The sequence below is a fragment of the Pieris napi genome, chromosome 12 (assembly GCF_905475465.1).
Source record: "Pieris napi chromosome 12, ilPieNapi1.2, whole genome shotgun sequence".
NCBI classification, from domain to species: domain Eukaryota; kingdom Metazoa; phylum Arthropoda; class Insecta; order Lepidoptera; family Pieridae; genus Pieris; species Pieris napi.
The window spans coordinates 4,616,480-4,642,341 of record NC_062245.1 but is presented as its reverse complement, the minus strand read 5'-3'; the positions used below and the strand labels follow the sequence as shown (position 1 = coordinate 4,642,341).

The following is a 25,862-nucleotide window of genomic DNA, read 5'->3' as shown; positions in this document are numbered from 1 at the left end:
AAATTAACATACTGGAAGGCAGCTATTATTAGGTAACTTATATGTACTTATCAGAGTTAAGAGACAGCGCGCATTACGTATAAAAACGGCCTAATATTTCACTTGATATCTAAGTGTTATGCGTGAATTATTGAAATTTTTATCCTCATATATCTTTTAACAAAGAGCAGTTTTGGCCCAGTGGCTTCATCGTGTGACTCTCATCCCTGAGGTTGTAGGTTCGATCCCCGGCTGTGCGCCAATAGACTTACTATAAGCGAATTTAACATTGGCTCGAATGGTGAAGGAAAACATCGTGAGGAAACCGACATTTCTTAGACCCAATCAGACGACGGCGTGTGTCAGGCATCAGAGGCTGATCACCTACTTGCCTATTAGATTGAAAAATGATCATGAAATAGATTCAGAAATCTGAGGCCCAGAACTAGAGGTTGTAGCGCCACTGATTTAATTTTTTTTTATATATTTTATCAAGGCACCACTATAAGTTACCATCGAAATAGAAAGTGATTGAGATTTTAAACTGTCATATTTAAAATATATACCATTTAAGAGTGTAGAAGTCTTATGGGTGAATCACAATATATAGGTACCAGGCTGTTGCATAACATGCAACTTCCTTAGTATTTTTCTCCTCTACGCACTTATGATTATCTAATAATATTATTGTTTAATACTAACTGCAATCTTTTGCCTTAATCTGATTATTTCTATGTAGCCTTTTTAGTGGCTACATCCCAACATATGGAACATTTTGCTTTTCCATAGAAATTGTACGCTTTCCGAAATAAAACCTAAGTACTAAATAAAGTTGAATTTTCTTTTTCAAATATTTTTCAGATTTTTCTCTCCATAAATCATCATTCTCAGACTTCAAAAGATAAATAAAAAAAAAATTCGAATTGGTCTAGCCGTCTTCGGTTTTGCGGTTAGCAACACATTTTGCGATTCTTTTCTATTAAATCGATAATTTAAACTGCACAGGGATCACAAAATATTTATAAAATTAGTTATCAATCAGTTACAAGTGAGTTTTTGAACATCACGAGTTTTTCTTAATTTTACACTTTTCTTCGTTATAATAACGTCGATATGGTCATGAATCTATGACAATTAAAACTATAGGTTAAAAGTACAGTTAAATGTCCTTACGAAATATTGACAGACTTTACCATTCTGTTTAATTAAATAAAAGTCAGAAAATATAAAAACCATGTTTACGTTTTTTCAGTAAGTAGGTACTTGAGACGATATTGTATAATGTAAATAATTCGTATTAATAGTAAAATAAGTTTGTTTAATGTTCCATTTCTTTATTAAATAAAACATATAATTTTATTTAAAGATACTTTACTTTTTTACTTATCGCCTTTTCGATCGTACCATTTTCCCGATTCGGTTATTCTTCGAGAATGTTCGAGGCTTCTAACCTCTTCATTCGGAGTCCCATTGCCATACATAATAAGTGAATTTCAACCTTATGTTTTGACAGGACAATCTATAATTCTATAAGCTATCTGTGGCGCTTACGCCAGTCATCCGGCGTCATGTCAAGGAGTGAAAGTAGACAATATTCTTCCTACACGTCCGGTTTGCCTAAGTAAAAGTTTTGTTTGGCTGATGTAATATTCTCTTGTTTTACAACTAATGGAGCCATTGTTCAAATTTGTATTGATAATATATACCCACTATTATTACATTGTCTTCATTGGATGCAAGTCAAAGTACGAGTGTGGTCATGTGATAGCTTTTTAAGTTATATTTTAGACTATTATATGTCATAGTCCTAAAAGAAATATGTGTTGCGACTGTAGTTTAAAACAGTTTTCAAAACTTAATTATTATTATATATGTTTACAGATGCATTCATAGGCTTTATAGAAGGTAAACATAGTATTTTACTTATTATAGAGAAAAAATCAAGGTCATACGACACTATTTGAATATATTTTTCCCTTGTGAATTTATATTTAATTACTAAACCATAGTTTACCTCAATATATCCATGACGAACTGACAATATCCGTAGAATAGTAACACGTGCTTGTTGAATATAATTATTTACAAAAAAAAATCGTTATAATATACGTTCAAAAACAACCAAGTTCACATTGTTAATATTTTGTTTTTCTTTTCTACAAGCTACAGGTTGCCAGTATTATTTTAGAATCGTAAAGGATTTTTAACTTCAAAAATATTGACCACAGATAGAAACATGTTGTGACCTCCTAAATCGATTTTCAAATTTAAAAATCGAACGTTGATAGGCTTTAACTTTCTAAAGGCAATATACTTTGAATGGTGGTCATTACGTGTCATAATATTATAATTTGACCTTATAAGTATAGCATCAGTCATGCTACTTTCACTAGCGTCCCTCGAGGGCCCCACAAATTGCTGATGCTTGGTTTTTATGTTACCCTCCCCACCTTGTAACTCTCGCTGTTATTATACAATTATACATACCTACTAAAAAAAGCAAATACGACAAAATATATACTATTATGATTTACCGAATTATCACAATTTAAGTTCTAAATAATTAACAACGTTACAATGAATCCATAAACATTCATATTTTTTTAATAATTTTTAACATTCCATTCCCATTAAAAATATTAAAAAAGAAAAGCTGATTCAAACCGGACAAGAGTGCGTGAGAGAAATCTTTAGGAAGGAAGTGACATAGATATTATTCTGTGTCAAGAATTCACATGCCACAAGGACATATTGCACAATATATTACGTTTGTTTTGGGCGACTTGAAAACATCTCTGGCAAAGAAGTAGTATACAATGTAAAATAGTCCTTACTACAGAACTACGTATAGACTCTTAGGGATAGATTCAGAAACAAGACTGGCGCTTAGTCTGATTCCCGTACCTCAAAAATATATTGATTTAAACTACCCTTAATCATTAGAGATAATTAACTCTGTTAGTACCAAAAATATTCAAGTACTTACTTGGCTATTCGTTGTGGGTGTATGCGAGTGGAGGTTTCACTAAATATCTGCGCGGGTACTATATTTCCAATATACGACTATAATACTGAGTTTTCACGTGTCCCAAAATTACGACATCAGTGCTACGGATATTGAAGGAACTACATCGAATTGGATTTGTCGTTGGATATTTAAATTTGTAGTCTATAAAACAATTTACATTGATTTTTATAGGTCGGATTTGTAAAATCAAGATAATAGAAAATTGTCTGTGGTTACATATCTATACAGGCCTACCTTAGTCTATACAGTCGAAGTCCACAGATTAGTTAGTAAAATGGTCAGTCATATTGTTCTATGATACTTAAGTATTTAGGCATAAAAATATTAAAGTTTGAAATATTTATCGTCCTTTACCGATTCTTATTTTGTGTCATTGATTTGAAATGATTGATTTCTAATTATTCAGTGTGCCAATTGCTTTTATAGGCTTATAGTTATTATAACTATATTATTATTAGTTTACAGTACTGCTAAATTACCTTTTTTTATTATGTTGACGAATTTGTTATATAGTTATGGTTCGATAGTAATCTTGATATTAAATATGAAAAAAATAAAAGTTGATATTTAAGTTTATCTAATTGAAGTGTAGTTAATATGAAATGTATTAGATATAAATGAACTTAATATATATTATATATGAAAAATTCTACACAAGGAAAATATCTACAAAATACTAGGCAGTATGGTCGAAAGACTATAGCCTGCGCCACGGGCGAAAAGAAAAAAAAATGAAATATATTAGTTGGAATAACCGCCACGCAGGCTCTTTTTCCGAACAGATTCTAGAAGTAAGTAACGATACTAACAAACATTATTGTAATTAGTAAAAACTCTAAACAATCCATAGTTGACAATATTTAGGTCCTGCCTATTATTAAGTTGATATTTGAAATGGTTGATCGAGTTAAAGAGTACTAGCGCAGGTGAGTCTTTATCCTGTTTTCTAATTTGAATCACGCTCTTTGTATTACACAAAGAGTGTGTTTCGTGATCTTGTAAGGAAATGTTACCACGTTGATTACTATATTGAAATTCATAATAATATACTTAAATTTACGCAGTCCGTAGTTTAGAATTACATTTTTACTTTGTATCGATAATTTAGGTAACCCAAACATAAAATGTGGTTAATGTATGTTTTTTAACTTTGTACATAGAGTACTTTCAGAGACAGATTTCTTGGCCAAGAGGCCACTACGCCCTTGACTAGCGAACTGGTAGTAAATACAAAATTAGAATCAATTTAACATCTTTTCTTTTGACGTTCATAAGTGTACTAGGTTACATTGGATATGCATTATGCATAAAGTTATTTTGCGATTGAGTTAGAAATTAGACAATATTTAATTAAAACTAATATTTAGTATTTAAATTGAAAAACAAAAGTTCACGTATTGTCAATTTTGTTACATATTTCAACAATTGTGGGTAGTTATATAAAGTATAAATCAAAATATTTATATCTAAAAACGTTAGCACTGATGTGGTCAGAAAGTACTATTAAATGGCCGTTCATTGTATAATTGGTTATAACGAATTGCCTTTACCACAAATGAAATTACAGCCCATTTATTTAATAATAACAACCTTTCATTAAAAAATTAAGAAATTAGTTATTTATTAAAAGTATCAATTTCATGGTACATCAATTCTTGTTTCTGCTATATAGTAATCTCAATACTCAGCTAGTTTCAGTGAGGCCAAAGCTTAATGGGAAAGTATAATAACAAAATATCTAGAAAGTGAAATGATTGGCATAAATTATAGGTGATAGTGTGATTATATTATGTATGACGGCGCGACTTCGTCTTCGTGGCTTTACGCGGCTTCTTTAGCGTATGATAACGAAATATTAAGATAAGATACGCAGATATATGTCTACCCCACGGCTGTGGCATTCGTTCTTGTTGAAAGGGTGATATTTTGGTAGGGATTTAATCAAAGCATATTGACACTGTGTTAAAGGTGGTTCTTTTTTATCTTCTCTTTTTACACCTACAAATAAAGTGAATAATTATTTAAACACTAAAAAATTCAAGAAATTTATTCGATTAATAATGCAACAACCAGTGAAATCAAAATAAGATAATAAATGTTTAAACAAAATTGTTACAGTAGAAGTATATATTTCAGTTTGTCGTTATTACATAAACGTTAGTACATGAAATATACAAAAAAAGTCATACTGACTGACTTTATAATCATTATAATGTGTTACAATGGGACAAGGCATCTGCACACTAATGCATATTTCAATGAAGTATACTTTGTAAGATGTTATAGCTATGCCACTGCTATGTTTCAGAAATCAAACCTGCCTTGCGATTCCGTAACTCACACAGCGGTTTTCGCAGCGGCGGTCGCGCTCAAATCGGTCGTAAAGCTGTCATTTTACTATTTGGCATTCTGATAAGGTGGGAGCTTGTAGTTTATTGTTTACGCCACCGCTGCGAAAACCGCTGTGTGAGTTCGAAAAGTGAGTTACAGAATCCCAAGACTGAAATCTCCCGAGTTATATACTATGTCTGACTTCTAAAGCCACATAAATATGTATCCTAAATACATATTTCTGTGGCTTTAGGCTAAATATCCTTATTGTCCTGCACAAACGAACAAAAAAACCTACATATTTAACTGCTAAAGATCTTATCAAAATCTTACCACACAAATATATAAATCAATAGTACAGTAAGCCTATAAAAACTATCCCAGATTATATCTAGGTCATCTAAGAACGGAACTATATAGCGGTGATGCTACGCTCATTAACTCGGCTTATAAGTACATAATATTGTATATTACGCGTTGAATCGATTTTAATTGTATATCACCAGCTTGAGATGAGACAATGGGAGACTTTTTCAAATAAATGTTTTCGTGTTTAAAAAAACTTGATGAGAATAGGCCCAGTACATTTGTTCATAACATATGGAGTTAATTGATTGATTTATTTATACTTTATTACCTTATTCAAAAAAAAACACATAATTGATTAACCTCGGGTGTAAATAAATCGTATAAAAAACGAATTTCAATTGTTTGTAATTTAACAGAATCTTTTTTGTACCATACATTTATCTAAAGATATTAAGTATAATTTAAAGGAAAGGGCAATTTTATTAAGTTTTATCATCCCAAGCCCTAATATATTTTTACAGTCATATAACATATATACGGAAGCATTGACGTGTATTATTGACAATTATATTTTACTAGCTGATCCGCCAAACGTCGTTTTGCTATGTATATCATTTATAATAAAAAAAGGGGTTGATCGTGGTCGGGTGAAAATTAGGGGTTGTATGAATTTTTAATGCTGTATCATAAAACAATTACTAAAATATCTTAAAAATTTAAAAATAATTTAGGGGTGGACTACCCTTAACATTTAGGGGGATGTTGTCCAATTCTCAGACATACCCAATATGCACACAAAATTTCATGAGAATCGGTCAAGCCGTTTCGGAGGAGTTTAACTACAAACACCGCGACACGAGAATTTTATATATTAGATTTAACCAGACTTTATTGAAGATTGTCTAATTACCCAACTTTTTATCCAGAAGAAACATATACCAATTAAACTTACCAGTAAAATCAATCTTGCTACTGTGCACTACATCATCCCTTATCTTTATGAAATCAAGTTCTTTACCGCAGCAGTAATAAATTCCGCTCGCTGCCTCGCGATTTGTGTTTAACACACTTATGAAAATGAACGTGTTTTCATGAAAAAAATGCAACGATTGGAACAGATAATTTCTTTCAAAGTGAAAATAAAACTTGGCTGTATGAATCGGATTCATTTCGTAGGCACGCTTGACTTATATATAGTGCAGATTTATAAGGCGAATAAAGATATATTAATGTATTATTTTATGATTTATTTATTACTATTTATTTTGTATTTATTATGATCGTACAGAAAAACATGTCGCGTTTTATGAGATAAATTGTAGTAGGCACCTTTTTTTTTATGGCTCTGGCACGGTTTGTGCATTAGCCAGCGTCAAGTATAAGATTTTTATAATTCGTGCTTTTTGCCTTAGAAATTCGACCATGTCCTCCATGTACGGTTTAGGCACTCGCCCGGTACCGCACAACCCTCCCAAATTTAAATTAAATTAAAACTTGCCCTCGAACCGGGAAATTGAACCCGGTACCCCTCACCTAGCTGCCACTTAATAAGACCGCTAGGCTATGAGGCCCCCAGCAGGCATCTTATGAAGCTCACAATTTGATCAACAAAACCTATGATTTGGTATTATATACAATTAAGTACTTAAAGCAAAAACGTAGAAATATGACGTTATCGACAATATACTCGTACGTTTGACATAAAGTCGTATCGAGATTTTACAACTTTTACATTATGTGTAAGCGAAGACGGAGTGACAATTCAACCACAGGTTACCACAGACTTAAAACAATTAAGTAAACTGTCACTATCACTGACGTAATGCATTTTTTTTTAATGTTTTGTCATTAATACCTTGCTGAATGTGAAGATTGCATTTCTTTAAATAAAGAATTTAGTTTAACGTAGTTATGTTGGACTATAACTAGTGTGGGCATAGTGATGGTGTGCGGGAATTTTTTGCCGATTTGAATTGCAAACTCATTTAATGAATAACAATGATCACGAAATTGTAGACGTCTTTATCTCAGACAATGTTTTACAAATGATATATTATTTTGATATCTGTTATAGTCTCTTTTTATTTATTATAGTTTACCACATACATAGTACTCCATCTACGGCATATTTTACAAAATCTTCCATCTAAAATGTATGACAATTGAAGTAAACATTAGTGATACAAAAAATATATTAAAACATATACAAGTTAAAATAAGCATACAAAGTATTGAAAAATACAAGGTAATTGTATACTAGAAATTTTTGGTAAAGCAGAAAAATCATCAGCTAAACAGCGGATTAGGTTCGAGATAGGCCAACAATGCTTTCTCTAAAACCGATCAGCCCACTACCGAATATATCCAGCTCCGGATAAGCACTGTCTTGCGATTCTGTAACTCACTTTTCGAACTCTCACAGGGTTTTCGCAGGGGCGGTCCCGCTCAATTCAGTCGTGAAGCAGTCATTTTACGATTTGGCATTCCGATAAGGAGGGTGCTTGTAGTTTATTGTTTATCAGAGTTACAGAATCGCAAGGCTGTTCAATAAATTCCGTTCATAGAGTAATGAAATAATACAGTTTACCGGGACCATTGTTTTACTCACTTGACTGTTTTAGAATATACCAACTGACAAGCTAATACCAACTTATTTGAGTGTATCGTATTTTTTTTAATGCTTTGGGTGTGGTTAATCCAAATCCGTTGATACTTTCGTCAATGTCCCTGCATCATAACTTAAGTAGATCAAACAGTTTTGTGGATCGATTTTACTTACCAACAAAATGATGAAGCAACTAAACTTTTTTACAGTTAGTTTAATTACTACTACTTACAATAGTGATTGAAAGGCATAAATCTTAAATATTGTTAAGGAAAATTGTGTTTATTGCTTAGACAATTTATAACATTGATTAGTTTATATTTGTCCTCCTTATATCATAGTATTTTGACTTGTGATTTTAATTGAATAATTAATTTTAGAAAACAGGAAACAAAAAATATTTTCTAAATTCAAATATTTCGTATCTATATTTTTGTTATATAAAAGGAATTTCCAACAGGCCAGTGTTATTTATATATGTGCTGTTCATACCGGTACTGAATACATTTAAATAATTCTGTTATTACACGAATATGACATTGGGCTGCGTGACAGGAACTAATAAGTGTATTTCCGGCATTCTACTAGTGTATACCCATTTTAGACTATATAGGAAGAGCACTTCACAATTGTATCGAGTTGTTTGTAAGAAATGTGAGTTAGATTTATTATGTTAATAATAGTTCGAAGCATCTATTAACAAATATTTATTTATTTACACTTTATCACCTTATACAATCTATACATACATATTAAAAAAAAAGCAGGTTACATAAGTTATAAGGCAACGGGCGGCCTTATCGCTAACAAGTGATTTCTTCCAGGCAAACCGAACCTACAGAGGGTAAAGTACAAGAAGTGCATAAAGAATTAACAAAAAAAAAATAATAACACGTAACTATATCTAAAATAAAATAAAATCTAAAGAAAAAGTAAAAATAATAAATAAAAATATGTATAAACAAAAATTTTAATGCCAATCAATAGGTTAACTGAGTCACAATAATTAATATATATAAGTAGTAGCAAATATTATAGGGTAGGTATAGGGTGATATCGAAAAACATACAGAAATGATTTGGCGGCGTACCCTTCATGCTGCAAGCTAGGTTTCGACCTAAATCGACGGACCTAGCGTCAAAGGTTTGTAACAAGAAGATAAATCACACTAACGCCTGTTTTCTAAATTCCCATTCATTAGTTGAATCAAGAATCGTTCTGAAATACGCATTATAAGAGGTATATGAAATCTACCTACAGACAGACAGTACAACTTAAGCGTTCAATAAGATTTTTTAAAGTGTGATGAAATATATATTTACACTAAACATACAATAGCGTTTAGTGTCGTTACTATGAGTCAATGGTAATGTATGTCCGTAGTACCGTAGAACTGCTTCATTCATTTGTTATTAAGTTAAACAGATAAGCTTTGAATTCGATTTTCAAATTTAGATACCACAGCAATCCTACACTTGTTTTTTATAAGTATATTAAAAACGTACAGTAGTCGTTACATTAGTATAATGATATTAAAGAATATTTCCCCGACGGCTTACCAGTAAATATTTAACCTTTAATGTGCAGATAACATAACATTAACAGAGTACAATTAAAGTTAAAAAATTTACTCTTAAGTTATACGTCTTAAAAATGTGGTATTTATACGAAAGATTCTATGACTTTTCTTTTATATTAGTTGCGCTAGAAGATATTTTGCTCCCGATTTTTTATTGGTAAGTCCGTTAAGCTAGATTTTCGCTAAGCTCACTCTTATATTGTAACATCGCGTTCAAAAGTGACAAAATGAATATTTATAAAAAACAATTAGGAAACACTATTTTATTTTTGTTTAATTAATTGAATGCGTGAAAATCACCTTTTTGGCTTGTGTGTGATACGTTCTCAACAATACATACATATACATAACACCTTTTTTGCTAAACAGAGATCTTTTATATTTTTATTACCTAAAAGATAAAATTCCTAATGGCTATAGGTTCATCTAAGAAGGTTAGAGGATTATCTGAAAACTTACCCACCTAAAAATTCGTCTATCCCGATTTCTACATTACTACACACCTGTACATCAAACTGCATAAATGCATCGGTGCATCCCTCTCAGTAAACTTCACTGTACCGTGAAACTAAGCGCATATAAACGCAATTACTGTAATATTTTCAAACAGAGTTATCCCGACACGAACGTGCGAACGACTCCAAAATGGTACACTACCTCCTCGTGTTAACACTTGCAGCGGCTGTCAGCGCCAGAACAGCTAGCACAAACCAAAACAGTCTGGACGAGGGCAGGAGTTCAGATGACACAATATTAGGAGACCTCAAAGTTGCCTATGAAACATACAGAGACTGCAGTGGTAGCGATATTGGCAGCTGCTTGAAGTTGAAGCTAGCCAAGGCGCTTAACAGGATCTCAAAGAGCGATGAAGTCACTCTTCTCGGTGGAGTCACGATCACAAAAGACAAGGATGCAGTCGAGAAAGTGCAGGAGGAGGCGATTCCAAGAAATCTTGATGAGAGCTCCTTGGACAACCTCATTTTGGACAAAATCGTTGGATTCATGCAATCTCATACGGTCCAGGTATGTATTTTTAATTAAACTAATCATCAGAATATCTATGATTAGAACTAATAATACAATATACATGTAGCGAAATATATAAGATGTAGTAAGGTGACATAAACCTTGGATCAGATCATCCGTTATCAACTATACACAACGAATTATCAACAATATCCATATTGTCATGACTGTACCGCAACTCAACATAGCGCGTTGAAATCTTTTGTACCTATGATTGCTACCAAGTTCTAAAATTCTCGTGTCACAATGTTCGATCCCATACTGCTCCGAAACGGCTCGACCGATTCGTATGAAATTTTTATGCATATTCAGAAAATCTGAGAATCGGCTACTATCTATCTTTCAAACCCCTAAATTAGGGTTTGACTTTTTTTAAGGGGTGTCCACCCCAAATAAAAAAAAATAATTCATTATACAAAAATACATACAACCCTTAATTTTCCTCCTCTACGACCAATCCCTATTTTTTATTATTGTAGATAGTTATTTTTATTGAACTAAAAAAAGTTTCTTAGAAATAATATACATGGCAATACATGGTTTGCAGGGTAGTAATCTTTATAAAAATGCTTTATCAGAAGCAAAAATGTAACTAGAGAGAGTTCCGTATTTATGATATTAGTTTAAGCGTGAGAGCCTAGTTTTAATTTCTCTTCTATTTTAATTACTGTCTAGTGTCCACTTTTCTATAGTGTCCATAAGGTGACGAGTTTCTAAACGTAACCTACTCTTAACGACGTTAGAGCTTTCGAAAATGTATCAGCAGTTTTCACAAATGTTTTACAAGTGTCAGTCTTGACTTGTTAAATACTTAAAGAATAACCGCCTTAATGGTTCAGTCTGCCGCGCAACTGGTTTCTTGGATGTATGCGATCAAAATTATGGGAAGAAATAAGTCAAAAGCATGGTTTTAGACCTTACGAATCAAGTAACTAATACAGGCAGAGTATTAGTTACCTTACATCAGCTAAGATATTAGGTAATTGGTAAATGATACAATAAATCCAATGGGACAAAATATATAAAGACTATTTGTAATGTCAGAAACCATTTGGTATTTAATTGACTACTACTAACACTTACTAAAATTGACACATCAAAGTTATATAAATTACCATACTAATACCCAGAATTTATGAAATAAAGAGACCCTTTTCGTATTCAAGTAGATATTATTAGGGTATCATAAAACAGTATATGATAAATTAATATGAAATCTCCACATTTATAATTATTCCTTGTCCAACAAAAATCTAATAGTCCTGTAAATACCTATATGTTTTATTATACTTAGATATATCTAACCTCACATGAAGCCCTCATTTCTAGATAGACAAGACATTTAGGCCATAGTCTTAAAAGGTGTAATATTACATATTCATTACGCGCCCTGTCGTTAAACGGATTAAGTTCAACGACTTTATTATAGCTGTTGCACGACCTTATTTTATGCAACTGTTATTAAATTGATTTTATTTTGGTACTGTTCTATTGATCAGGCATGACGAACTTCCTTCGTTGTAAAGTTCCTTCTCCGTGGTTTAATAAGGAACACACTTAGCCCGTAGGGTCCCATCTCGGACGAGATAATATTTATTTCTAGATACATAGAAGGCACTTATAAATCAAATGTTTGACTTTTTAAACACAATCAAAGGACTTTAAACTATAATTAAATATCATTAATCATATGATGTCGTGTTCCTTCATAGTTTGTCACACCTCAAGAAAACTAATTTTCTGTTACATTTTGATTAATTGAGTCGGAAAACTAGATAATTGCAACTATATAATTAACGATGCATTAAATACGTTACAACCAGGATTGACACATTTTAGAAATTTTCCTATCTCAGCGATAGTATCTTCTGTCAAAACCCAGGTCAACTGCATTGAATCCATTAAGGCCCCGCAGTAGCAACCTCATCTTTAGTAAATGTACTAACTAATCTTTTGTTCTCTGAATCTCTATTAAATTTAAAGCTTTAAATTAAGAATAGATCCGTTGTTATGACTCATATCTGCAAAACTCGTAAATAGAAAAACAATAACATAATTTACAAATATACTGTGAGTAAATGAAAAAGTGTTAAATGTTCTATGTTAAGGCAAATCACACACATCATTACATAAATATTTCCAATAGGGATTTGAAATGTAGGAAAAAATGCTTTTTGTATTAAGATGCATTTTGTGTTTTCACGATATACTTAGACGTTAGGAAAATTATTTCTACGTTAAAATCAGAAATACATTAACGCACCGCTTTCACGACATCTCTTTAATTACAACCAATTAATTCATCTTCACTTCTTTCCCCGCCACACTCTATTTAACAGTTTTCTTTCGACCTACATAGTTTCTTTTGCTAATAGCGTCATGCGTGATGGCTAAGAGTTTTTGTGGACTTTTCTTAAACTAATTATATCTATACTAGGCGTTTCACGTTAGTCCATCGAATAGAAAGAGAAATATTTTCTTATCGATTTATTTGTGAGAAACACTTGCATTGAATCTCGGTACCCCATTAGTTTGAATACAAGTATTATTGGTATTCGAACTGATGGGGTATTTTAAAAAGGATCCTGGACATAGCTTAGGCGTACGTGTTCACATGTATGTTGGATATAGAGAAAGGTAATTCCGCATAGTAATTCCTTATTTGGTCAAACTGGCCCTTATTTAGAATGGCTATTCCGAACCCAGAAAGGTCACTGCAGGAAATAATACTTTATTTGTTGGTTTGCATCTTTTATTGTAAATCAGTACCTGCATTTTTGAAGTGAAACAAACTTTAGTAAAAATTTATCTAATAATTTAATGGTTTTTAGTTTTTACAAATATTTATTTATTTACACTTTATTACCTTATACAAAAACATACATATAAAAAATAAAAAAAAGCAGGTTACATAAGTTATAAGGCAAATATCTACGTGCATCGTAAGACCCATATTTTTTAAAACTCTAAACCTAATTGTTGGTACAAATATATAGGACTTTGCTAAAAAATAAAATATTGTGCTTTAAAGTCAGTGTTTTTATTACTTAGTGGTTACAATATTAGCTACATATAAAAATATTTGTACATAAACATTACATATACATAGATACGAACTAATAGTATAACTTTTTTTTCTTGTCTTCAAAATAAACCAACTTCTTTTTCTAGATAGAAGAAAAATAAGTATTATAATGCAATTATTTATTATACCTTATATTTTTAGACCTTATTGTATAGACTCTTCTTCTGGTGCCACTTTATTGTTAAAGGTTGGCTGTTAACAACTTGAATTACCGAGTATCTTTCGCTAAAAAAAAAACCCCCGGCGGATGTGATGCCGGTCCACTACGCTCCGCAACCACGACTTCTTCCTTCTACCAGCCCGTCTCTTCCTATTACTATAGACTATATATATTATCATATAAAAAATATTATTAGCAAAGATTTTCTTAAGTATTTAATTATGAATTGCAGATCAAATTCCCCACCGGTTCGGACCTTCAGCGCGCGTTCGACGAAGGTCGTGGAAGGAGGAAGAAACTCGCCCCACTCCTTGCGATCCCACTTCTGATCGGTGGTATGATCGTACCCCTGGCCTTCGGAGCCCTGGCCCTCCTCGCTGGAAAGGCCCTAATTGTCTCCAAGTTGGCTTTGGTGCTTGCTGGTATCATTGGTCTGAAGAAACTTCTCTCATCAAGTGGAACAGGAGAAGCTCATGAGGTGGTGGTCTCTGCTGGACACGGTGGAGCTGGTTGGAGCAGGTGATGTAGATTGTTAAATTAATGTTTTTTTTATAAAAATATGGCATGACACCTAAAACAAAGAGTAACCTATTACTTTACTTTCATAAATTAATTAAATTAACAATAAATAAATCCTTTATTTGCCTTGATTGTGGGACATATTATGATGAACGCCATATTAAACTAGCATACAAACATCAAATAATGATTAAAAGCAATTAAATTATTTATGATGTCATATTATTGTTAATATGTTACTACCTAATTACTTATAATCTATATAAGTACCCCATCAAATTATAGAAGCACATCTAAGTATTGTACGGTGATTAAATAGTTTGATTGCCATAGCGTAGCTATTTTTTGAATACAGTACGGTACCAGATGCACCCACAGCCGTGTTGGCAAAAATACTTAGCAAAATGTCTAACAAATTTCATATATATATGACATATTTTATGTTTGTCTTTCATCCTTTTATCACTGTTTTTGACAAATCATATAATTTATTTATATATTTCTATGTCTTAGTGTAAGGTACACAGGGGTTTATATAGATTTACTGAACTAAGCCGGAGGAAGGTTTTATTATGACGACTGTATTTATTTTCCATTGCAGGTCCCTCGATACACACGACCTTGCCTACAACGCGTACACCCAATAAATCCACCGAATAATTAATTTAAGTGGCAGCATTAGGAACTATTATTTATTGTAGTTTACAGCAAAATGCATATGCATTGTTCCAAAGATATTTATAGACTGACATGGCGTGCAAAGGACATGATGAAGTTTCTAAGTTAAAAAGTACCTCAATTCTCTTTTATATAGTCATATAATATGTAATATATGTAAATACCAAATATTCTAAGACTTTGGATATTGCTTTAATATTTATTAATCTTTATCATTACATAAGATGTAAATATTAGCGTCTATAATAATTATATAATTAATAAAGTTATGTATTTAATGTAAATAGTATATTTATATATTTATTTATATGTGTAATATTGACATATCGGATTTATGCTGAGTATTTTATATATTTTGGGACAATAATAGTATCGATTAGTACATTTTTATATATCGGATTATATATAATTATGCATTTATATATTATAATAAATTATATATATTATAAATGTTATATGATACAAATATATAATTTAATATGTTTTATTTATTTTATTATGTGATATTTGTGTATGGTTTATACAAATTACATATGACTTAATATTTTAGTGAAAAATATATGACGATCTTCGTTTGCGGCATTGATTGAACTCTACAAATTAAATTAACTATTTAATTTATTTAACTTAACAAGAACCATTAAATTTCGAGTATTGAAATTGTTATTTTATTTATCCCCCTGTTCTGATATCCTATCGAACTTTAGTGAAAACATTTGTTATGTCAAATTTTTAAACTCAGAGTATTGTAAAGTCAATTTAAACAAGTAATTTAATCTGTTGCATATTAAATGAAAATTTTGATTGATATTGATTGATAAATCTAGCGGTTAAGGCCTCTTGGGCATGCTCCACTCAACCGTGAAGCCCGTCTGTCCAGAAATTATTGTTTCTATGTGCGCAATTAATACTTAAAAGAACGGTGAAGGTCTCATAGTGAGGATACCGTCTTTACTCAAACATGAACGACATGTGACAGCCACAGACTAAATATTTAAAGAAACTGATGCTCACGCCAGATATAGGGAATACTAGTAAAGATTGCGAGTGCATTTTGTAAAATATAACCTTGGTTATTTAAAAGAGTGACGGAGAGTTTGCCAGTTCTTCTCGTCAGTACTACGCCCTTGATTTGAGAACTGGCAGTAGATGTAAATTTAGAACCATTATTTTTTTACTAATGATGTTGAGTGTACGTTAAGTGGTTTTGATTTTGCAGCACCTTATACACACCTAGCTATCTATAGTTACACATAAATTTCATTTATTATTACTTGTTATATTAATATACTGTGCCTTTTAATATCTGTTATGTTTTATTCAAACATAGACTAAGATTAGTAATTTATTATCAAAGGCTAATCGTTTTCAAACAGGTATTTAATAGGTAAATGATTTTCACCATGCCTTCATGGTGTCATGGGTGAAAGCGGCAACCAGTTGACTAAAGCTGGTCTGGAAAAAAAGAAGAAAGTATATGTTACGGATGTAATCCAGTTTGTATGGGAAACTTTTTTAGTGTTAAAAACGTAGTAGAGCAATGCTCGTAAAACAATGTTTGTGCACGAAGTATAAAATAGTAATATTTCGTTTATGTTTGTAAAAACTATTTTAAAACTCTAATTAGGAGAGAAAATGCACATCCGCATTCTATGCTTTTTTTAATTTGGATTGTGTGACTTCATTTTATGTTTCTTTCGAACTAAAATTCTTAATAAGGACGAAGGTCCGATGAGGTATATTTCTCAAGCCAGAAAGGCTTAGTATCAATTATGTTGCATATTGATGTGTCATTGTTTATTTGGTAACTATATGCCTTGTAAGCCCGGGATTCGATTCCCAGTGAAGCAATTATTATTTGGACACCCTTATTGCTTGTAAATGTCTCTTTCAGGCACCTAAAACATTAAATTCATCATTTAATTTGAATTTGTAGACATCCCTACTCATCGGCAAAGAAGACAGAGGGTGTAGGCCGAGAGAAAAAGCCGGTGTAAAAAACTCTCGGTACTCTTTTAAAATAATATTTATCTCATAATAATAAAGTACACATTGCTGTTACAGATTAACTGCTTATTTTATAACATGCATTATACCTTGAAGAAAGATACTTTAAAGATAATAAAATCAAAAATATCAACCCACAATTAAAACAGCGCTCCTTATATTTGGAACTAAACAGAAGCTTAATAATAAATAATTTGAATGGTATTTTAAAACTATACGATACGTTTACGCGTCCGTTAGAAATTGACATTATGGTATTGCCATTCACAAAACTATCGTAAAGTTTGCTACAATATCGATTTGGTGCGATTGAAACCAGAAAATAATCAATGAAAAAGCCTCGTCTTGCAAATGCAAATTCTGTGACAATTAGCAATATTTTATTATTTTTAGTGGTAGTAAAACGTGTATTCATATCATTAATTTAAAATATGATTATGATGTTGCGCAGTGACCTGGGGTATTGTATGACAGTGCAAGTAATGGTGTACTTTCCTTAAGCTACTGATCTTAAGTAAACTTGTGTTTTCTCAACACAACAATAGATAATCTCTCATTTCGTTTTGCTTTCGCCTTTATGAAAGTGTTATTAGTTTAATAATAGTACAAATATTTCTAATGGGTCTTTGTATCGGTGGACGGTGACACTTGCGATGTCGCCTCTCTAAAGTTGAGATGGATTTAAAGAAGCCAGGCTGACTGCATGTAGCTGATGTAATCCAAATCTCTGAGCTTAACACATGTGCTGTATAAACTATCCTAGGTTCGAATCCTGCCGGAATAGTTTCAGATTTGAAAGCACTTTAAAATCTGTGCATAAAACGAAGATATGTTTTTTTTTTATTTCATGCAGGCCAACGGGCAGAAGGCTCACCTGATGAGATACCGCTCACATTGCCAGGCTATAGGCTCGCAAGTGCGTTGCCGGCCTTTAAAATTTCTTTCTCGATGTTTACGGTACGTCTACAAAAAATTTACTTAAGGTCATAAGTTACTATTTTGTTATTAGCGTACGGAAAATATCTGCTCTTTTATTGTAGGGTAACAAAATTTTATACTTATTAAAAATACCGTGGATAGGAATCGTTCGTAATAACTAATAATATAATATAATAACCACCACTTTGTGGAACCAGCTGCTCACTGAAGTATTTCCAAACCAATTCGACTGAGGGTCCTTCAAGAAAAGAGCGTAGCAATTCTTGAAAGGCCGGCAACGCACTCGCGTGCCCTCTGGTATTGAGAGTGTCCATGGGCGGCGGTATCACTTAACATCAGGTGAGCCTCCTGCCTCCTGTTCTATTTAAAAAAAAAGTAATATCAGTCAAAGAAAAAGTCTTTATATATGTTTTCGTTTAAAGGCCAAGTTAGGTTTCAAAAATATAGAATAATACCAAAAATCAAATTCAATTTTATTTTATTCACCTGATTATAACTTTTATGATTGACAGTGGTTACGTAATTGCATGACAATGACTTGTCAAATCAAGAAAATAATAAAAAAGCGGTGACTGTGCAACAAATTAAAAAGTAATAAAGTTACGACTGCGAGCTTTTTTTCTCATAAAAAGAAAGCAAGTCATCTAGTTATGTTTGATGTGATCGTTTTAAATAAACTACTTTAGAAATGAGATTGTGTAAAAGGCGTGTAAATGATTACAATATTTTTTATAGATACAATTGTATTTGTCGATTAATAATATAATTATAAGTTTATAACTTATTGTTGCTTTGACTATTTGTCTTAAAATGTTTAAAATTATGACAATCGAAAAAATATAAAGCATATCACACATACAATAGATGAATTTTTGTGTGTTGGATAGAAATCGTGATAATACAAATCTATGGAAGCGAATGAGTTTGTTGGTTTAGTTTTTTTTTGTTGTGGATAATCCATTTATTAAAGAAGATTAAATAACACATACCAACCACATACCAAAATATCATCATTTGAGCATAGTTCAATATGTATCAGTGTTTTCCTTTAATTTATGTATAGGTCACGGGTTAATGGAGGTGTAAAATGGCATATGATTGCACAGATTATACACGAGTTATAGTCAGATATTATGTTACTAAAATTGTGATATTAATAACATACTACGATATCTTTCTAACTAGACCTTTGAGATTAATCTGCGTATACTTTAAGTAGTTATTATTGGTTTAAATGCCCTAAAACTTCATATGTGGATTCGTCGTTACAATATTTTTAGAATATTTGAACCCATATTCAAAATTTAGGTAGTCTTCGTTCCGTCTTTGACTGTAAAATTTATATCCAAAGTAAATTACATATAAAATTTAAAACACCACTGTGCGACCTGTCATTAAGACAATAAAAGTGTGTATTCTTCTTTTTGACCCTTAACAAGAAAGCGTGGTAATTAGGAAGATGGGTAACCACGGTGGACGCCATTGTCTTTGCTCGCTGAACTATTAGTATTCACATGATAGCCCTGCTGATCTAGATACATTAATGTATACAACGCGATCCCACTGTGGGGTATATACTATCATAACCATGCCAGCAAGGCTGATACAATACTATTTTGAATATAATAAAACCAAAGATAGTTCAAAGTAATATGTAGCAATCATGCTAAGATTTATTTGTAAAACATCAAAAAAAATGTTACTATAACTATTTGTAAATAATATGATACACTCTTGTTTTGGTTTTAATTTATAACGCCAGTTAAAATGCAGTTCACACCTCAAATCTAGGACAGTATCAAATGAGAGTTTGTTTTTACGAAGAAAGTGTTACAAATGTAATAAAATTATACATTTAAAGTGTTAGGTGATTGTTGGTTTATTTTAAAATGTAATGAGGTTCCATTTTGATACCTTAAATCTATATAAAGCTTTAAAATATTTCGGTATTGGCGCTGATTTAGTCATTGAAGTATGGGTTAAAAATGTAAGATTTCAGTTGATATAGAAGGATGTTTCCTACACAGATACATTGAGATTTTATTTTAAATTGTCTCTGTATTATTATTTATTTTATTACATTTCAACTTAATTTAATTTTTTTTTATTTGCACATAAGTATACCCAAATTGATACATAAAGAAATACATAATTACAAATAAGAAATCGCCAAATTAAAGCAAATTGTACTATATTCACTTTTGCATTCTTATATGATCCATAAAACGACGTTTAAAGACACAATATTGGCTGAATTCATATAAAACGGACACAATTAGATCTAAATCGTCTTTAAATAAACCTAATAAGTACTAAACGTCACTAAACACAATTTTTTAAAACCATTCATGAAAGGGTTCATATTACGTAAAACTATTACCTCACCGCATGAATGAGTGGAGTACGCCGGGCAAACGTACGGATTAAAATAATTTCGTCCGTATACAATAAATTGCCCGCTTTAAGGTTCTGCGTCCGGTTGCACGGAGTGGGGTTGCATGCTTAAAACACTCGCCTGTATACACCGAAGCCACACTTTGTACCAGGCTTTCAGGGTTAAACAAACATGCGGATCGCATTTGCCCTATTTTTACTTGCGTCCGTGCGGGCCATGCCTGCACTGGACAAAGAAGAGCATGGAGCCGTTGGGAACGTCCTTGGTGTTGTAAAACAGTGCTTCGATGGAGACGTCTCGCTGTGCCTTAAGGTGTGATAAGTGATATGTGATTGTGATGTGTTATAACGCGAATTACGCGAGAAATATTTACAATAAATCATTATAAATAATATTAATTTCCTGATGCGCAGTTTATAATACGTAATAATTATAAAATATACCTTTAGAGTCCTTTAAATATTGCGCATTTCAATACTATACGTAATTGTGATCAAAACAGTTATTGAATTAATAATTTATGTATTAAATCGAAAAAGTTTCCTTATTCATAATATATTTTTGCTTGCAGGAGAAAGCTTTGAAGTATGTGGAGACGTTATCATCTGCCCGGGAAATGAATCTGGTTGAAGGAATTACCCTGGTTGGAACTGGGTCTCCCAGGTCTGCGAGAGCCTACGAACCTCTGGCAGATGAACCAAAGGCCAGGGAAGCGCAAGTGGAGTCCAGGCTTGTTGATTCTGCGGCTGACTTCTTGGAGAACCATGTTATCGAATTCCGTTTGCCATCCTCAGCTGTAGAAGGCATGAAACGCTCACTCGATGAAGGTATGAACTATTTTTTTCTACGTACGTATAGTAATTGAAACTTGAATTAAAACCGTAAATTAATTAGTAATTATCAAGACCAGTTAAGTAGTTTAAAATAAATATATGCAAAAATTCATTATATATAAGTAGTTAATTATTATTAAAAATACTTAGGTACTAATTTGAAAAGTTTAAAAATACATATCAACCCTTCGACACAATGTCCGAATAGTTTTTTACTCTAAAAATAACTTGCTATATTTTTGCTGTAATATATATAAAATAATATCACGAAATAAGAATAAAAGTTTTGATGATGCACTGTAATTTTACGGAACGCGGAACAAACTGGTCAAGTTCAATGTAATTGTTTGGCATTTTACACTTTATCAATGGATTCATTTTGCTTACAGAATTTTAAATTAAGACATTCAATGTTTATTTATTGAATTAACCAAATAACTTGCCAATTTGTCTTGATTATTTAAATCTATAAAAAAAGCTACCATAATTGTATGAAAAAATAGATTCAAACAGACATAAATTAAAAACAATTAGTCCTAATAAAATTGCCTGCGAAATAAAAATTCTAAAGAGACCAGAAATTTCTAAATCGTTTCACACAAAGGAAACGACTAGATATAAATCAATAAACTAATTCATTTATTAATTATGCAGATAATATTTCGGATGTCCGCAAATCTCATCATAAACAACTTTTACTTTTAATGTGAGAGTTGTTTTTCGATTAATAATATTACCTGATCGATCACCTTTCACTCACCGTCTAATAATTATATGTTGTATATTACAAATAATATCTAATATTAATTATTTTTGAAAATAAGGCAGTCGACTGAGCTTTTATGAATTTTTCACATAGCTCAAGCTCGTAATATTCAAGCACTAAATGTTCAATAGGATTTATGATATTTGCAAATCAGAAATCCTCAATTTTATACTTGTTTACTCGAAGGTACTAAGTCGGTAATGTACTAACTTTCATACAATTTGTATCTTGTTAGTACCGTTCCCATTTCCTAACCGGAACCTTGAACGACTAACATTACATATAGAGAATTGCTTTTGACCTGCGACAATATATCGCTTAACTTTTTTTTTGCACTTTATGGCTTTGTTAAACTACACTGTCTCTAAAGAATAATGAGACAACAAAAAACATTGACTACTTACAAATTATTAAACTACTTAATTATGTTTATAAATTGATCAATAAACAAGACATAGTCATAGACATATACATAACATTTATTACTAACAAAAACACACACATAAACACACAAAATAACAATAATCAAAGTAAAAAAAGAGATATAAAAAATCTCTTTTCCCATTCGGTTCGTTTCAAGTGTGTAATGCGTGTGTGCTGTGGCTGTTATTGGCCCTGGCTCAGCATCATACTGCGGAGCAGAATGTTCCACAGCGCTGGTCATTCTGCCAGAGACTACGGCAGCTAGTTAGATGAATAAATAAGGATATGTTAATTAGATGAAGCCTTATCAATAGTAAAAGCATACATAAAAAGTTGTATCCTGAGATTCTAAGACAAGTTTCCTTCCGCGAAAGAGAAACTATTTATTAGAAACTTGATTGTACGCTTGTGAAAAACTGGGTTGGTTATTTTTATTAATATAAACGCACACATGTTTTAAGTAAAGAAATATATATTTACATATGTCAAGAGTAAAAAGTCTTGCTAGCATATTTATAATATGTAAGTGATATATTAAATTTTAAAACGATAGCTTCGAATAATAAGCAAACATTTAACTATTCATCACTCTAATAATTACTGGTTAGACTTTAGTAGTGTACACCAAGCTTTCATTCATCTTCACAAACAATAATAACATATATATTGTCAAAAGATGAAAATAATTAAGAAATTATCAAAAGATCATTTAAAAAAAGAATAAAATATGTCGAAATTTTTGTGTAAAATAACTAACTATATAAATAAATAACTGACTAACAAACCTAAGAAAATAAATCATATCGTAAACGGTAAAACATTCAGACACGCTTGTCCTAAATTCCATAAATTTAAATATTTTTATAGACATCAATATGAAATTCGCAAACAATTAAACGCACATATTGAATACACAATTTTGCGACGTTACGCATACAAAATCATAGCCTAGAAATAACTGGTCGTGGAATTTGGAGCCATTCATTCACTTTCCTTACGGTGGCATCCTACTTAGAAATGTAAATTTCTTGTATTTGACCTTCCTTATTTTTTAGACAATAACCTTAATTTTAACATTTTTCGCGGTAATAAAATTATAAAGCAAGATCCTTATATAATAGGTATATCTGTTTTCGGATGTCCGTATTGTCTTGGATAGTATCTGGTAATTATTTTATGAAGTAGATCAAGTTCCAATATCTAAAGTAATTAATAACTAAATATTTTACGTATTTTTTTGAAGAATTAACTTGAGGAACAAACGCTTTTCTCAGGAGGGCGTCATTTCTAGAGAAGCAAACTTTTGTAACAATTATAAATTAACTTGCTTTTTAAACTGAGTATCAACAAAGCACAGGCTTGAACCTCGTGGAGAATTTTACATGAAGTTAAGCCAACTGTTAAATTCTAAATCTGACTTTACAATTTACTAAATCCACTTCATAAACGTTTCAGCTCGTGGCAAAAAGAAGAAGTTGAAGCAGCTCATCCCTCTTCTTGCCATCGCTAAGCTCAAGATCTTGGCTCTCATCCCTCTCTTCCTTGGAATAATCGCATTCGCCGCCGCCAAGGCCGTCCTTCTTGCCAAGATTTCGCTCCTTGTTGCCGGAATCATTGCCCTGAAGAAACTCCTGGCCAGTAAACATCATGAGACCAGCTACGAAGTTGTAGCTCATCCACATCATGAAGAACACTACCCAAGCAGTGGCCATGGATGGGGCAGAACAATCGATGAAGCTCAAGACTTAGCGTATTCAGGCCATGTCAAATCTGATTAGGTTCCACAAGGACCTATACTCGATCCACATTTATTTGTAAAGTACACAGATGGAATTACGACGTGAACGAGCGAAATGACTTATTTATTGATAGGTTTAAGGTTATTTAACTATTTATTGTTAAGCTCTTTGTAAGAGCGTGGCGAAGTTCGCTACAGTTGTTTCGTTTTCAATAATATGTTCTGAATTTGTATGATCCCCTGTTATACTATATTAGTATATTTTATACCCTATACGGTATCCGTATTTGTGTATTTGTTTTTTACAAATATTGATACTTACTTTATCTTATTTCTATAGCTATTTTGTGATCTAGTCCTTTAAGCCCTTAGATAGTCCTAATATTATCATGTATATATTATATTATACGTGTTCATAGATATTTTAAAACTCTATTTATATATTGTAAATATTGTATATACTTATGTTTATTTAACGTTTTACCTCCAATCGTCCGAATTTATATTGTATATCATACTATGTAAGTACAATATCTCTTATTATTCTATGTACTTATATATACTCATTCTTTAATATTTATATTTTATGTAAACATTTTATATATTATACCTTTTCTCTCAATTTAAACATGCAACCTCTCAAACGCCAAAGGAGAAGTTAATATATAACTATTATATTTCATGTACAAAAAGTTATATTTATACATGTCTACTATATATTGTTAGTATGACAAATTCGTACAAATAAAGAACTGAAGTTAATTTTTGTTATTTTTCTCGCACTTATAACATTTTTTTGCTATTTGGAACAAAATATTCCAATTTATTACATTGGCTTTTACATAGTAAAGATATAAAAATGCATCCATTTTAAAGCTCTGTATAACGTTAAGGTTAAGCTCAAATAATATTTGCATACTAGCTAAACTAAAAGTAAAAGGTTTTCCTCAAACCCAAAGCGGATTCTCTACTATTCTCACCACTGGTCGAACCGTTGGGCCTGGTGATTTATGTCAAGAGCTTGTGTATATACTAAACACTTCGTGAGCATAATTAAACAACAAAACATAGTTATCTTCTTTTGTTTATGACATAATTTTAATACTGTTAACATAACGTTGGAATTCTAGAAGATTACTCGACTCCGTTCATCATAGACATGTGTGATATCAACTAGATAAAGGCTCATATAACTGTATTTTTTTACAAAGAATAGACTAATGATTCAAGTGTAAAACCTTTTTTCGGTCTATGGAGTCTATGAAGTTACTAAACCCATTAAAATTACCACGATTCTAAAATCTACGTACGATAATGTTCGATAATGAAACAGAATCGGGTTTATGTCTCACATACCAAAAATAAATGCTGAATGAGTTGGTTTAAATGACCGATGAAGTTACTACAAATTACTAACTCCAATGGAATATTAAGGGCCATCAATAGTTTTGTCTACTGCATT

At 31.6% G+C, this 25,862-nt stretch overlaps 1 protein-coding gene across 1 annotated transcript; it reads left to right on the top strand.

The window, feature by feature from the left end:
* Nucleotides 1-10,397: 10,397 nt before the first annotated feature.
* Nucleotides 10,398-25,162, top strand: LOC125054644. The gene is made up of 5 exons (XM_047656653.1): nucleotides 10,398-10,854; nucleotides 14,335-14,621; nucleotides 20,808-20,952; nucleotides 21,212-21,467; nucleotides 24,118-25,162. Exons 1-5 carry the CDS (start codon nucleotides 10,477-10,479, stop codon nucleotides 24,438-24,440), a joined length of 1,389 nt encoding a protein of 462 aa, XP_047512609.1. The 5' UTR covers nucleotides 10,398-10,476; the 3' UTR covers nucleotides 24,441-25,162.
* The last annotated feature ends 700 nt before the right edge of the window (nucleotides 25,163-25,862 follow it).